The 13,622-nt window shown below is 39.6% G+C and overlaps 1 protein-coding gene across 1 annotated transcript; it reads right to left on the bottom strand.

Annotated features, from left to right (window-relative positions):
* Positions 1-326: 326 nt before the first annotated feature.
* On the bottom strand, positions 327-12,097 carry LOC115585463 (rho-related GTP-binding protein Rho6-like). Its single transcript, XM_030423845.1, has 5 exons — positions 11,764-12,097; positions 10,605-10,692; positions 4,425-4,534; positions 3,382-3,516; positions 327-3,262 (listed from the first exon to the last, which is right to left on the bottom strand). Exons 1-5 carry the CDS (start codon positions 11,881-11,883, stop codon positions 3,017-3,019), a joined length of 699 nt encoding a protein of 232 aa, XP_030279705.1. The 5' UTR covers positions 11,884-12,097; the 3' UTR covers positions 327-3,016.
* Between the last annotated feature and the right edge of the window lie 1,525 nt (positions 12,098-13,622).

Raw genomic sequence — 13,622 nt, 5'->3', positions numbered from 1 at the left:
TGATGTCACAAAGTCACTGAATTAAAGGCAGGACTACTGATGAGGCGTTGCAGGAGCAGTTTTTTCTTTGGGAGAGAGGAGCTTCTGTTGTGGATGTTGCCCCTTGTTTTTTACTTTCAAGATCTTTTATATGCACAAGAATATATATACAACACAGAAAGAGAGTAAAAAAAAGGAAAAGGCATGATAGGTCTTCTTTAACTGTGCAACCCTAGTATTTACCCACAATGTTTATTTTCTTCATAACCAGTGATCGATACATCCATTAAGGTCTAAGGTCGACTTTGCCTTCAAGTTTAACACAGAAATAAAACACTGACTGTAAATTAACTTCAGACATATTTATTTAAATAAAGATTTAAGGAAAGAAACGTATGACGATAACAAATACAGAATTCAGTCAATAATCTAAGCCACAACAGGCAACTTGACAAACATTTTCTTTTGCTTCAGTAACATTCATTTAAGGGATTTCTAATAAACAGTTTTATGAGGAAGATATGTACAACAAAACGAGCAAGAGAGAAATGTAAAATGGTGGCTCCGTATGGAACCAGATGGAGTTTGTTTAGAAAAGCACAATGCACCAGATAGAAGTAAGAAGTGAAAAAATAAAGACCGAAGCAGAGCTACAGAAGACATGTTTTAGATGTCATGCTGTTTTCCAACAACCCACTCGTGGCTGCGACCAGCGTGCGGTCTTTAAAACCATGTCGAGATCATGAGCAGTCTGCTGTTCCCTGAAAATGTCCAGCCGTCACCTTCGCAGTGGCTTCTGTCTAATGCTACAAATAAAAGGTGAGGCGCCCTCTCGGAGAACCATCCCTCCCTCTCTCCGTGAGGCAGGAGCCCAGCTCATACTGTTGCTAAGCAACACGTGAAATCCCAGTGTTCTGTACATCCAGAGATCTCCGGGCTTCTTGGTGCAGACCTACTAATCATCAAGTTCTCCATTAGCCGAGCTGTCAACAGCTGCTAATGCCAGAAGACTCAAGTGAACAACATCAACAGCTACAAAAAACATTGAAAGAGATCCACGGGCAAATATAAACATTAAAAAAAAGCTACTTAAAGGACAACATCACCGATTTTACACATTAAAGTATGTAACAACTGAGTACTACTGCATGCGTGGAAAAAAAGTAGTAGAAAGCCTTCATGTTGCTCTAGAGGAGGCTGAATGTAATCTGATAAATTGACTCCAGTGATGTCATTCAGTTGCTTAGTTGCATTGTGGGAAATGTAGGCACCGTTAAATTAGAAATGAGGGCTGTCACGACATCAGATCTTTAACTACACAATCATCGTGGCCAAACTAATTCACGATAACGGTATTTTTTTTGTCAATATTGTCATATTGCGACACCCCAACCAGAAATAAGAGAAAAAGTCATATCTCGATTTTACTCATTTGCTTTTATAATAAATCCAACAGTGTTTTTAAAGCTGGCACTTACATTACCAACAATGCAACTTGACATCACTGGAGGCTTTTTGTCAGATACATGCAGCTTCCTGGAGCCACAGATGGCTTAACACCACTTTTTTGAAGACCTGCAAACACACTCTAATGTGTAAAATTGGTGCAGCTGCCCTTTAACAAATGGACAAGGTCAAGAAAAAATTTCTGGGAAGTTGCAAAAATAAAATCAGAATATCTATAAAGCATAAAAAGAAAACTCTTTCTCCAGACAGGTCCAGCCTGTGTATTTGTGTTATTCAACTCAACCTTCCCACTGATCATCTCAGGGACATTTAGTGTTAATGCCACTATCCAGGCTGCAAATGTCAGCAGGGGAATCTTAGATAACTGTTAACAATGAGAAATTCATCCTGAACCAGCACCTGGAGCTCGCTGAAGTAGGCCCACACAACACATTTACAGTCCAAGTTTAGAGTTGAGGACTATTTATCTTGCAATATCCATGAGACAGAGGATTCAAAAACAAAGATTTCTATGACTACTTAAAATTAAATCCGTCTGGTTTGGCTTGTGTAAAAAAGAAATCTTTGTTCTGGAACATATATCAAAAACTGGGACCCATTAAGTGGCCGGTGAAGTAGCCAGGAACAATGAGACGATGCGTCACTAAAATCAAGCCTTTTTACGGTTAATAACATTGAACAATTAAGACTGCTGTGGTGACGGGTGATGAAAGGGGATCTGACAAAATCATGCTCAAGAGAGTCTTTACAAGGCTAGGGGCTTTTGTGTTGTTTTTTTGTCACAACATGTCCACGATGGACCGTTTCGCGGCTCATGTGAGTGCTGAGTCACATTGCACTCCTGAAGATGTTACACTCACTTTCGTCCTCCCACCGCCTTTGCAAATAAACACTCTCGCTTGCCAAATCCCTCCCTTCTCTCCCCCTTTTTTTCTCCACTGTCAGCTTTAATTTCCAAATGAAACCCTGCGAGGGGGTCGGCGGGGGGGTGATAATGTCTTCAACGAGCGCTGTTTTAAATTCCCTGAGCCGCATTTCTGTAGATACCGCTTCCTGTCACTGTCAAATTTTTACATTTCATCTCGTCACTCAGCCGATATCGTGACCTTAAGGAGACATTCAGATAGGGAGATGGATGGGAGAGGGCGCCGCTATCAGAATTTCAAATGGGTCTCATCAGGTTAATGCAGTCAGCGTTTACAACCACTTCCCCGTAGAGAAGAGGAACCTTATTCAAGCTGCGTCTCTATATGCGACGAATCTAACAGGCCTCAGAGTGCCTGTTTGATCTCTTTTATACGTATATTTAAACGATCAGAAACATTTTCAACATCAAACATTTTTTAACTCTGTCTCTTGGACGGTGTGCTGGTGACGGTTCATGATCGAAGAGTCAGAGTTGAATAAAGAGGGTGTCGAAGCAGCCGAGGTGGTTCACAGGACGGTTTTGGGGAGGATGCTGCGAAGGAGAGAGAGATCGTTGCTCTCTTTCCCTTGCACACCCTGGCATCAATTTCCTCGTCCTTGCTCTCCTTTTTTTTTTTTTTCCCCAGCATGATCTCAGCAGTATTCACATGATGGAGCAGCTCTTGGACTTGTCCTTGCTGAAGGTGGAGGAGAGCAGCTCTGTCTTGCTGGGCAGGTGTAGGAGTCTCTTGGAGAGGCGGCGGACGGGGCTGGGTTTGTTGGCAGGCTGGAGTTTGTTCATGCAGGCCAAAGCCGCAGTACGGAAAACGCTGTGGATGCTCTTTTCTGACGTGAAGGCGGAGCACTCCAGGTAAGTCTCCGCTCCGAGCTGCTTGGCCATGGATGAACCCTTCAGGAAGGAAAACATGTGAAACTGAGTAAGAGATTAAAACAAAAGGGGGATTTCTATGAGTCTAGACGGAAGACTTGAAATGACACGCAGGAGGAAAAGGTAGTCATGGAACAAACCTGCTCATAGGAGACGGGAGTTTGTTTCTGATTGGACAGCTCCATGCGCGTGCATACGTCTGTGCGCAGGTCTGTCTTACAGCCTATTAGCAGGATCCGCGTGCTGGGACAGAAGTCCTGGATCTCTGCTTTCCACTGTGAGGAGAAGACAAGCTGGTGTCACATATTTTTACATCTAAAAACATATGAAGAAAGAATATGGGGCAGATTATTGATGAACCATCTGATATCGTGGTGTTGATCCTTGCAACTTGGGGATAAAGACACAAATGATCAAACAAATGTTTAAAGCTGTGAAAGAATTTGTATTGCTGAACCTCACAAAGTATTTTAGATCCCTAAATGTAACCAATAAGCGACAGAAAATGTAAAAACAAAGGTCCTGGGGCTACTTTAATTATGATACTGTACTAACAGCACCAACACGGTGATATCAGAAAATACAATTACTGATCAAGCTGGTGACCCGCTGGATTGTTCCTTTGTTTCCCCTTTCTACAAAGAAACAGTCAAAAGTATTGGAGAGCAGCTGCATAAACTGTTGACAGTATTTCCCAAGCTATCAGGGGACAGGTCTCTGCCACCACCAGGTATCTAAACAACTGCTGTTGTGCTTTATTGGTGCTGCAAAGATTGGTCTCCAACAAAGCCGATTTCTGATGACCAACGTTGCCTCTTTCAAATCGTTAATCGCAAGGACTAATAATTACCGCAGTAAGTTTAATGAAGTATGGTCACATTTTCTTATGTACATGAAGAAAGAAAAGGAATGATAATATTTCTACTTTCTTCAGGAAAATGTGCTGCTTGGATAAGTCATATTGTTTGGGTTTCTTTTTTTGCCCGTGTTTGTTTATTGGTTGGTTGGTTTGTCAGCAGGTTTACATAAAAAATAATAAGGTTTTCCACAAAAGTTGGATGGAGGATGGGTCTCGGTCCGGAGTAGAGCACATTAACTTTTGGTGTGGATCAGGGAATTTTTGCTTCTGGGAATAATAAATGGATCCCGGTGAAAAGAATAAGCAGCTTATAATAATAAGTACCTTCTTTAGTGCGCTGTCTACTGTGTCTGGTCGGCTGATGTCGAAGCATAAGAGCACTGCGTCTGAGTCGCTGTAGCAGAGGGGTCTGACGTTGTCGTAGTACGGAGAACCTGGAGAGACAGAGGACAGTCAGGACATGCACACTTAGAAATATGTTATGTAGCTCGGGGACAAAAACAACATACGATGTCATTAACATGTGGTTGAAAGTGGGCCCTCCGAAAATTAAAAGTCTGGCTAAAGTTTTCGATGTGTCAGCATGCAGAAATAGACAAAAAATGTCTCTTTCTATGGTTTGAATCCAGCTGACAGTATTATAATGTTCTATCACAATCATCCTCCTCACTTTCACACAGTACAAACACAAACAGTCACGTACTCCCCTGCCAAACTGTTAAGAGAGCAGATCATTTCTTAAAGCTTGATGCCTTCCCACTGAGAAGAATATTTCCAGTAAAGTAAACTCACTGACTGAGTCACAGGCTGTGCAACTGTGCACCAATCACGTCTTTCCATTATTAGTCAACAGCAAACTTTATTTTTTACCAAACTTTTGTCTGTAAAGCTGAATTATCATCACAGGATACTGTGTTTAGTTTTTTTGGGTGTTTTTTTGGGCTTCAATATTCAGCATCAGAGGCCAAAAGAGACAAATCATGCAATTTAATCGGTTAAAAAATGTCTGTGTTTGTATCTAAAAATAAGGATAAAGGAAGGATATTTAGGTAATTGAAAGGTATTCCCCTTGCAGCCAAAAGTTTGACATCATGAGGAACACATTTATTTGCTCTGTTATTCACGTCCAACATTTTTTCCGAAATGTTGAACTATTCCTAATAAGGCTAATTCACAACATAACGCTTTAATATTAACATAACATCCATAGTTTTAAAAGTCAAGAGACACTTTAATAGATGATAGATAGACAGATAGACAGATAGATAGATAGACAGATAGATAGATAGATAGATCGAACATTCACTACTCATCAGCTCATTCAGACAAGTCTGATTACGGCCTCATAAATACGACACTTCAGCTATAAGAATGTGAATTATGGTGTGAGAGAAACATATTTTCCTCACCTTTCCATAAACGGCACAGCCATCTATATATATTTTAACTGTCAGGAAGGCTTCCGTGCTAAAAACAGACTGACAGGATGTCCGCTTTCTATTGTCTTCCCTCTGCCACCTAATCACTCCCCACACAGCAGCACCAAGATTTAATTTCCTACTCGCGTCCTCAGGGGCCAAATGTGCACTACAGGATTTCCTTGTGAGTATAAGAGGGTGTAATTATATCTGGAATAGATACTTCTAATAAGCTTCCACAGGAACTAACTAACAATCATGTTGTCTTGATGAATTTGGCCCGTCTAGTGAGACATTAATGAAAAACTTCAATATTCAAGGCCCTTCTGTCTGAATCTTTAACTTAAAACTGCAAAGTAGAACAGCTAAACTTATACAACGGCAACCTATCAATAACATATTTTTTTTCGTAGGAATCAAAAGCGCCCGTCACATAACTATCCAGGGTGATGTAAGGCTTGAGAAAGAGGAGGCAGAGAGATCTAAAGAGGACACAACTTCTAGCACCCACCACCTCCCACACATTAACAGCCCCCCGCCTGGACACACAAACAAACACAGGCACATAAACAGCCCTTTCAGTTGAGCGAACATTAGCTGATGCATGGAAACTGCCGTCTCTACTCATACAGATAGACAGAAAATGGAAGGAGCTTGAGCCTTCCTCAAGAAGACAGGATTAAAGATCCAATGTAGACTCGAAAAATACGCCTTTGAGACGTTTCTAGTGAGAGAAAATTAACGCTGAGTGGAAATGTTCTGTTGTAATTACCTGTTTTGTTTGTGAAAGATGATATAACATTCGGGAAAGACAGCTGGAACTATGTTACTAAAGCTGAAACAATCTGCCAATTATCTCATTCTCTTCTTTATCTCATGTGATTTCAAACTGAATATCTTTAGTTTTCATACTGTTGGTGAGACAAAACAAGATATCTGAAGATGTCAACTCGTACTCATGCACATAAACCTCCTGTCAGGGAGAATATTATCTGATGCAGATTAACATTCTCTAGTTTCACCCAATTTAGTATCACTTTACATTAAAGGAGCGCTATGTAGTTTTGTGAAAAGAAATTCAGACTCAGAATTTTGATATTTACAGTATCAATGAGGTAATGAAAAAAAAAACTCAGACCGAATAAACTGAAGAAATAAACTGACCTCAAAGGACAACACAATTTGATACTGTTTTACTTTGTTTATATGTGGCGGACCCTGCCACCTTTCTAACTTCAAACAGTGTTCTGGCGACCTTATTGTCCTCTGACAACAGCTTGTTTATTCAGTTTTGGAAAAATACATATTCAGGATTTTGTATTATTACCTCATCAATAGTCTAAATATTAAAATTCTGAATTGAATTTTTTCCGCAAAACTACATAGTGCTCCTTTAATGTTCTTAAGCGTCTATAAACTGTTTGTACATTTTTTATAAGTGCTTATAAATGTCTAATGATCGAACAATAAATGTGATTATAGTGCTATTATTAACACTGATATAGTCGTATTAATGTTAACAAGAATCTTATAAGTGCCTTATTATTCATTTGCCAAAGCATCACCTTACTTTTTGTGTATTTGCAGCTTTTCTTTATCTCATGTGATTTTAAACTGAACATGTTTGGCTTTCAGACTGTTGGTCAGACAAAGATGAGAAGATGTCAACTTTGGCTTCAGGAAACTTTGATCGGGGAAGAATAATCTTTATAAATAAACATAACAAAGACTGAGAATGGAAAGAAACATTGTCTGTTTGTGTGTATTGCAAATGTAAATAGGTGTTATGCAATGTTTCCTCTGGAAAGGGTGACTGTCCAGAAAGTTTTTACTCCGTGGGAGACAAACACACAAACCTACATTGGTTCACTGCTGGTTTCAGTTACATAAGACCTTTTTTTTTTCTTTTTTTTTAGGCAGCACACACCATAAGGCAGTGAGGAGGTCATGCATATCTTTTCTGTCAGTATCCCTCACTTGTGCCTTCTGTTCACAGCCACACACAAACACACAAACACACACATGCTTGCCCACACTCTCAGAGACTTCCACCCCCTGCATGGACGAGGCATCCCCCTCTCCCCTGTGAAACAACCCCTCTGCAAGCCAACTGGCACTGCTCGACTTCCTCTGAGCACAATGCCTCAGCCAGTGCTGTTATGAAATCAATCCATACATGAGCGGATGGCTCTGCTTATTGATCCTATTTACATAATTTATTTTCTGCAGGTTTAAAGTCATGTCAATTAACCTATTAACACGACTCACAATACATTTCACAACAGCCACTTAAAATGGTCACAAATATTTCAGACATTTTGGATCCAAAACAATTAAAACCTTTTTTTTTAAAAAAGGCTTCATATATGCAACATATATACAACTGCCAAAATATCTGTGAGGTATCAATAGCAGCCTCTTACATAAAACACAGAAAAGCACCAAATCCTCACATTTAGGGAACTGTTACCAGACACTTGTGTTTGGTAGCAAATCAAATGATTATTCAATCATCAGTATAGCTGACAATTAATTTTCTGTTGATTAACTAATTGATTCATCGACTTATATTCGCTTCTCTCATATGTATTCATGATAAACCTTTTTTTTCCCCAATAACTTTAGTTTTAATCCTAGTTATGAAACAGGTTTGCAGATAATTAAAACCAAATTTCTTGGATATGATAGATTACTTGATAACTTGACTTCCTCTTCTGAGAGCCCTGACACACCAAACCTACAGAAAACACCTTTGGCTTACCCGTTGGGTCGCCTCACGCCACCTGTGCCTTGGTGAAAACGTCACATGTGAACACACTGCAAAGACTACAGCCAACTACAAACTGGCCTCTCATGGCTGCGTGAGATGAAATAACTCTCAGTAGCACCAGGTAACAATAGCCTGTATTTGTCATCAGGACAGTGGATATACAAACAATTGTTATGATAAAGCAATGTTTTCTTACACCACTTTTGCTGATGTCCAACTCTAATCAATAGTTTGTCTGATGAAAAGTTGCAAATGGCCCTGTTGGCCAGGTGAAGCAGAAAGTATAGAGAAAATGCACTAAATGGGTGAAATTATGGATACTACAGCGACAGGCTCAAGAGGCTTCAATCCACTGAATCAGCACTTCACCAAGATATACAAGAATACAAGACAAACTAACTAACATGTAGCTGAATTCTTTATCATCAAAAACAGCATAGCGATCAGTCCACACGCCCTTACATGGACTCGAACGGTGAATTGATTTGTCCATTGATCCACAGACAAAACAATTAAACAGCAATCAAGCAAGCAAATGTGCCAAATATTTCTTGGTTTTACCTCCTTGTATGAAAATTTATTCAAAAGTCCTCTACTATGGCTCTTTCTCTGTCTGTAGTAACCACTCTGTGTACTGCCCACAGCACTATCTGGTACAAATCACAAGTAACTGTTAACACGGAATAATTTAAAATCTGCAAAGCAACTAGCAACTATAATTATCATATAAATGTAGTGGAGTGGAAGAATAATGTAGCAGTCAGTGGAAATACTCAAGTCAAGTACCTCAAAATTGTAAACCTCAAAGTAGGTTGTAGTTAGTTACATTCTATCACTGGTTATTGTACATTTTAACACCTAGATATTGTGTATCTGTCAGAAATATTGGCTATTGGTCTCCTTGATTACTAATAATAAGTATCAATTCTGGAAACATTATATTTGCTGATCCTATCAAAGGGTAACTCCATTCAATTTTACACATTAAAACAAAGTGTGTTTACAAGTCTTGGAGTGTACTGCTGCATATGTGAAAAAAGTAGTATGAAACCTTTTGTGTCTCTGGAGAAAGTTGCATTTAATCTAACAAATTGCCTCAAGTGATGTCACACAGGGCCTAAGTTGCATTGTGGGTGACGTAGGAATGTAGGAAAGAATAATGTGTGATTTAAAAAAGTGTTACTTCTAGTTCTACTGCATTTGTTTTGATCATTTGTTTTTAAACTGTCCATAATAAGTCCAGCAGTAAAAGGGTGCAATACTAGACCGGTGGACTACTTTATAAAATCTGATGCCTACATTACCCACAATGCCCACTTAGCCACTGAGTGACATCACTGGAGGTAATTTATCAGATTACGTACAGCTTCCTCTGGAGCCACAAAGGCTTTAAGCTATTTTTTTCCCCCACATATGCAGTATTACTCCCTGAAACCTGTAAACACACTTTAATCTGTACAACTGGTGGAGTTATCCTTTAATTATACTACAGGCTGTGCAGAATATATGATGTATAAACTACTGAACGTTCCAATAATACTGTAGTTACAGTTTAATTTTCAAAAATGTACAGATCAGACTGCACAAGTTGAGGATTAATCTACCCATCTGACTGAAATTTAGCTTTGATGTAATGCATGTGTGAGTATAAACTGTAACCTGGAGATTTTAGAATCAGAACCCGAATCAGAATCCTATTATTGTCATTGCACAAGTGTACAATAAAATTATAGCAGCATCTGAGTATACACACAACATATTCCTGTTAAAAGCTCAGTTGTAGTTCTCATATTTGGGCACCTGTTTGCCCTTGATTGCAAGATCTTTTCTGAAAATTGCTAGTCTGTATCATTTCCCATTAATTTTGCATGATTTTCCATGCTGAACTGTGGATTTTGGCAGGCTTAATTCAGGCAGCCTCGCTGCTCAGGCCTGCACCAATCCACCAAGGAAGATCTCTCAGTAGATTTCACACCAGTGAAAAGCTGCTTAACTGCATCAAAACAGGATTGGCAGATAGTGAAGACTGAGTAAACAGCAACAACACTTCGTAAAAACAATGACTGAGAAGGAGCTTCATTTACCCGGCTCCATGCAGGCTCACTTCAGTGTTGGGAGGGTAAACAAGTTCCACAGAACGACCCATGAATACAGTAGTGAAACTACCTCACTCATTACTCAAACACAAACATTGACCATCAGAGCAGGGGGGGGAGAATTTTAAATTGGCAGTGAGTCAGATAGATAGAGGGGAGGGGAGATAACAGCTTTGCACAAGAGTCGGTTCTATAAAGAATACCAGAGTATAATCCTCACCTGATGTGTCCCAAAGGCTGAGCTCGACACGCTGCTCCTCCAGCTCCAGACAGGCTGTGTAGTTTTCAAACACAGTGGGGACGTAAGTCTAGAAATGAAGAACAAAGGAAAAGGGCTTAGGGAGCAAACAACCTGTCTTTGACTGATTCGTCATGTAGAGGACAAGAGTAAGTGCCCATTACAAGTCATGGAGCAACAGCAAAAAGTGTTAAATATACAGTATTGATATATATTTAAATGAGTAGAAAGACATATCAGTCTATCCACATGACCAAACTTTCTCCCTTGGAGGCCTGAAAAGGAAATTTAGTGCTCAAATGATAAAAAAAACACCTACTGTATTGTTAAAATGCATTTAAAAAAAAGGTGCACTATGTAGTTTTGGGTCAGAAAAGAGCTTCATTGATTGATTCTTTTAAAATGTCAAAACAAACTAAATAAACAAACCCTTTTCTTTCTCATGACTGAATAAACTTAAACAAACTGATCTTAAAGGACAACACAGTTTCATGCTGTTTTACTTTGTTTATATGTGGTGGACCCTGCCACCCTTCTAGCCTCAAACAGTGCTCTGGGGACCTTATTGTCCTCTTGTTCATTCAGTCATGGGAAAAAACAAATATTTGAGTTTGTATTATTACTGTATTAATATTAATTATAAAAATATTGAACATTTGAGTTTGAATTTTATCCTCCAAAAACTACAAAGTGCCCCTTTAAACAAATGTTTACATTTGGGGGCCAGCTTGAACCCTGTGGTGGGCAAACATCGGTCCCCAGGCCACACTTTAGACACCCCTGTTTTAAAATGGTGATTAACTTTTCTTTGAATTAAATACAAAGGTTCAGCTCAAAGATATTGCAGTATGATGACTGATCTTCCTCTCTAATATCCTTTAAGACACATGTATGCCAGTGCTGTTAATACTATTTGATATGTGGCATCAGATCTTATGATAATCACAACTAATTCAATTAGGCACCACTGATCTGCTGTATGTCTTGTAAACACATAAAAGTATTCCTTCAGGGAGTGTTAAAGTATATTTATTCTGCCTCTAGGGAGGAAGTGGATTGAACAAACATGACCTGTAATCTAAATGATCAATATGTGTTCCGATCAGCCCTCAGTATCCAGCGCTGCGCACGGATCTCTTACCTCTGGATAGCAGTCCTTTGCCAGGACTTGTAACATCGCAGTTTTACCGCATTGGACGTCCCCGACCAGCACCAGCTTACACCTCGCTACACACGGCTGCGTGAGTCTCCTCTCCTTCATGGTGGAGCTGATGTGACGGAGCGGAGGGTGGAGGAGGAACAAGACGTGGAGCTGATGAAGTTACTGTAAAATCCTCTCTGCACGCTGTGTCCCTGATGGGGTTCAGTCAGTCAGTGAGTCAGTCAGTGAGGCAGAGCAACAGTCAATGAGGGGATCACTGCGGAACTTTATATTGTCGCGCCAACCAATGAGCGCTGCGAAGCGCGCGAGCCGGAGGAGGAGGGAAGAGGAGGGCAGTCAGTGCACGAGGTCTCATCATCATGTTGGTAATGGTGCAGGGACGAACCCAGGGTATTTCCAGCGGTGCCATGTAACTAAAGATTTTTACTGAAATACTTCTGGCGTGATTGAATACAAATGTACTTTACTCGAGTATTTCCATTTTTACTTCCTGTTTATATTCTACTTAAATTCAGAGGGAAATATTGAGGCACACTTCTTGTTCATCTCCAATTACTTTATGGCCTTGTTTTCCAATATGACGTGCTAGTTTTAACTATGTGGGTTGTTCATATTTACTGGATTCATTCAACTATTCAATTATACTTTATGTAAATAATATTTCCCAATACAAACGTCTAAATTATGTGTCAAAGCCATGTCCACACTGACAGCAATACAATTCAGTGGAATAAATTAGGCCTTTAAATATTGTTTTACAATTTTTAGCATAGAAGTATTCAAATTGAAACAAAAATCTACAGGAGCGTGTATATACACAGATAGATAGACAGATAGATAGACAGACAGACAGACAGATAGATGCATAAGATGCTTAAGCAGTTACAAAATAGGATAAAATACTGAGGTAAATAAAATAAAATTCTGAGGTAAGTGGAACATAAGGTTCAATAACCTAAATAAATAAATTTAAAAAACAAAACAAGGATCTGGCCTCATGGTAGCAGTGGGCCAGATGTTAAAGAAGCGGCTCTGTCCAAAGGTATAACATTCTGCCCTCCAGCAGCTTCATGACTCAGTATATAACAAGTTACATCGCGTCTGTACAAAAGTAAAAGTGGTTTTATGAGCAGTTGTGTGCCACACTATTCCTGGCCAGTGAGTCAGTGGCAACTCCAAGAATTTTGATCTTCTCATCTAATACTGGAAACAGAAAGTGAACAAGCTTTTTTTTCCCAAATGATCAAACTATTCCCAAACTAAGTAAACACTGAGCGCCTGATGACAGTGAACACTTAAGAAAAAAGGGGATTTCTGCCCTCGCTGTGGAAAACCTGAATTATGTCTTGTGTATAAGCCAAATCATCTGTTATCTGACTTGTGTCAACAGCACTGCTAGCTTTGTGTGTTTGTAATATCTGAGGTCAGAGTTCAAGACTTCAGCTACATGAGCTTTGGTCAAATGATATAATGGTTAAAAACGACAGCGTCTACGAAAGGGTTCAAAGGATCACACAAAGATCCAGCTAATCACACCTTAAACGTCTCGCTAATATCTACTTCTGTGTGTTTTTTGGTAAATGCTTCCACAACCAACTGTGTGGTGCAGCGATGTGAGGATGCATCTATTACATTTACATAAAACAGAAGACTGACTGTATGTGTCTATATATATATATAATTTGTGTTTGATCACATAGCACATAGCATGTAGCGTGCACGGCCAAGTGCCCCCAGCCTCAAACAGATGACAGATGGCTTTATCAATCTGAAGTATGACAGAGAGTTTCAGCCGTTCGGAGAGGAAGTGGAGCATGGCTAGTTGCGCAGAACATAAA

This window comes from Sparus aurata, chromosome 7, assembly GCF_900880675.1.
Source record: "Sparus aurata chromosome 7, fSpaAur1.1, whole genome shotgun sequence".
Lineage (NCBI taxonomy): Eukaryota > Metazoa > Chordata > Actinopteri > Spariformes > Sparidae > Sparus > Sparus aurata.
The sequence above is the reverse complement of the archived record's forward strand: the minus strand, read 5'-3'. Positions and strand labels throughout refer to the sequence as shown.

Excerpts from the sequence above, each read along its gene's own strand:
- LOC115585463 (XM_030423845.1), bottom strand. The coding sequence starts at position 11,883 with ATGAAGGAGAGGAGACTCACGCAGCCGTGTGTAGCGAGGTGTAAGCTG. Across the intron at positions 10,693-11,763 it reads CAAAGGACTGCTATCCAGAG|ACTTACGTCCCCACTGTGTT; the intron begins GTAAGAGATCCG and ends CTTCATTTCTAG. Across the intron at positions 4,535-10,604 it reads CAGCCTTTGGGACACATCAG|GTTCTCCGTACTACGACAAC; the intron begins GTGAGGATTATA and ends CTGTCTCTCCAG.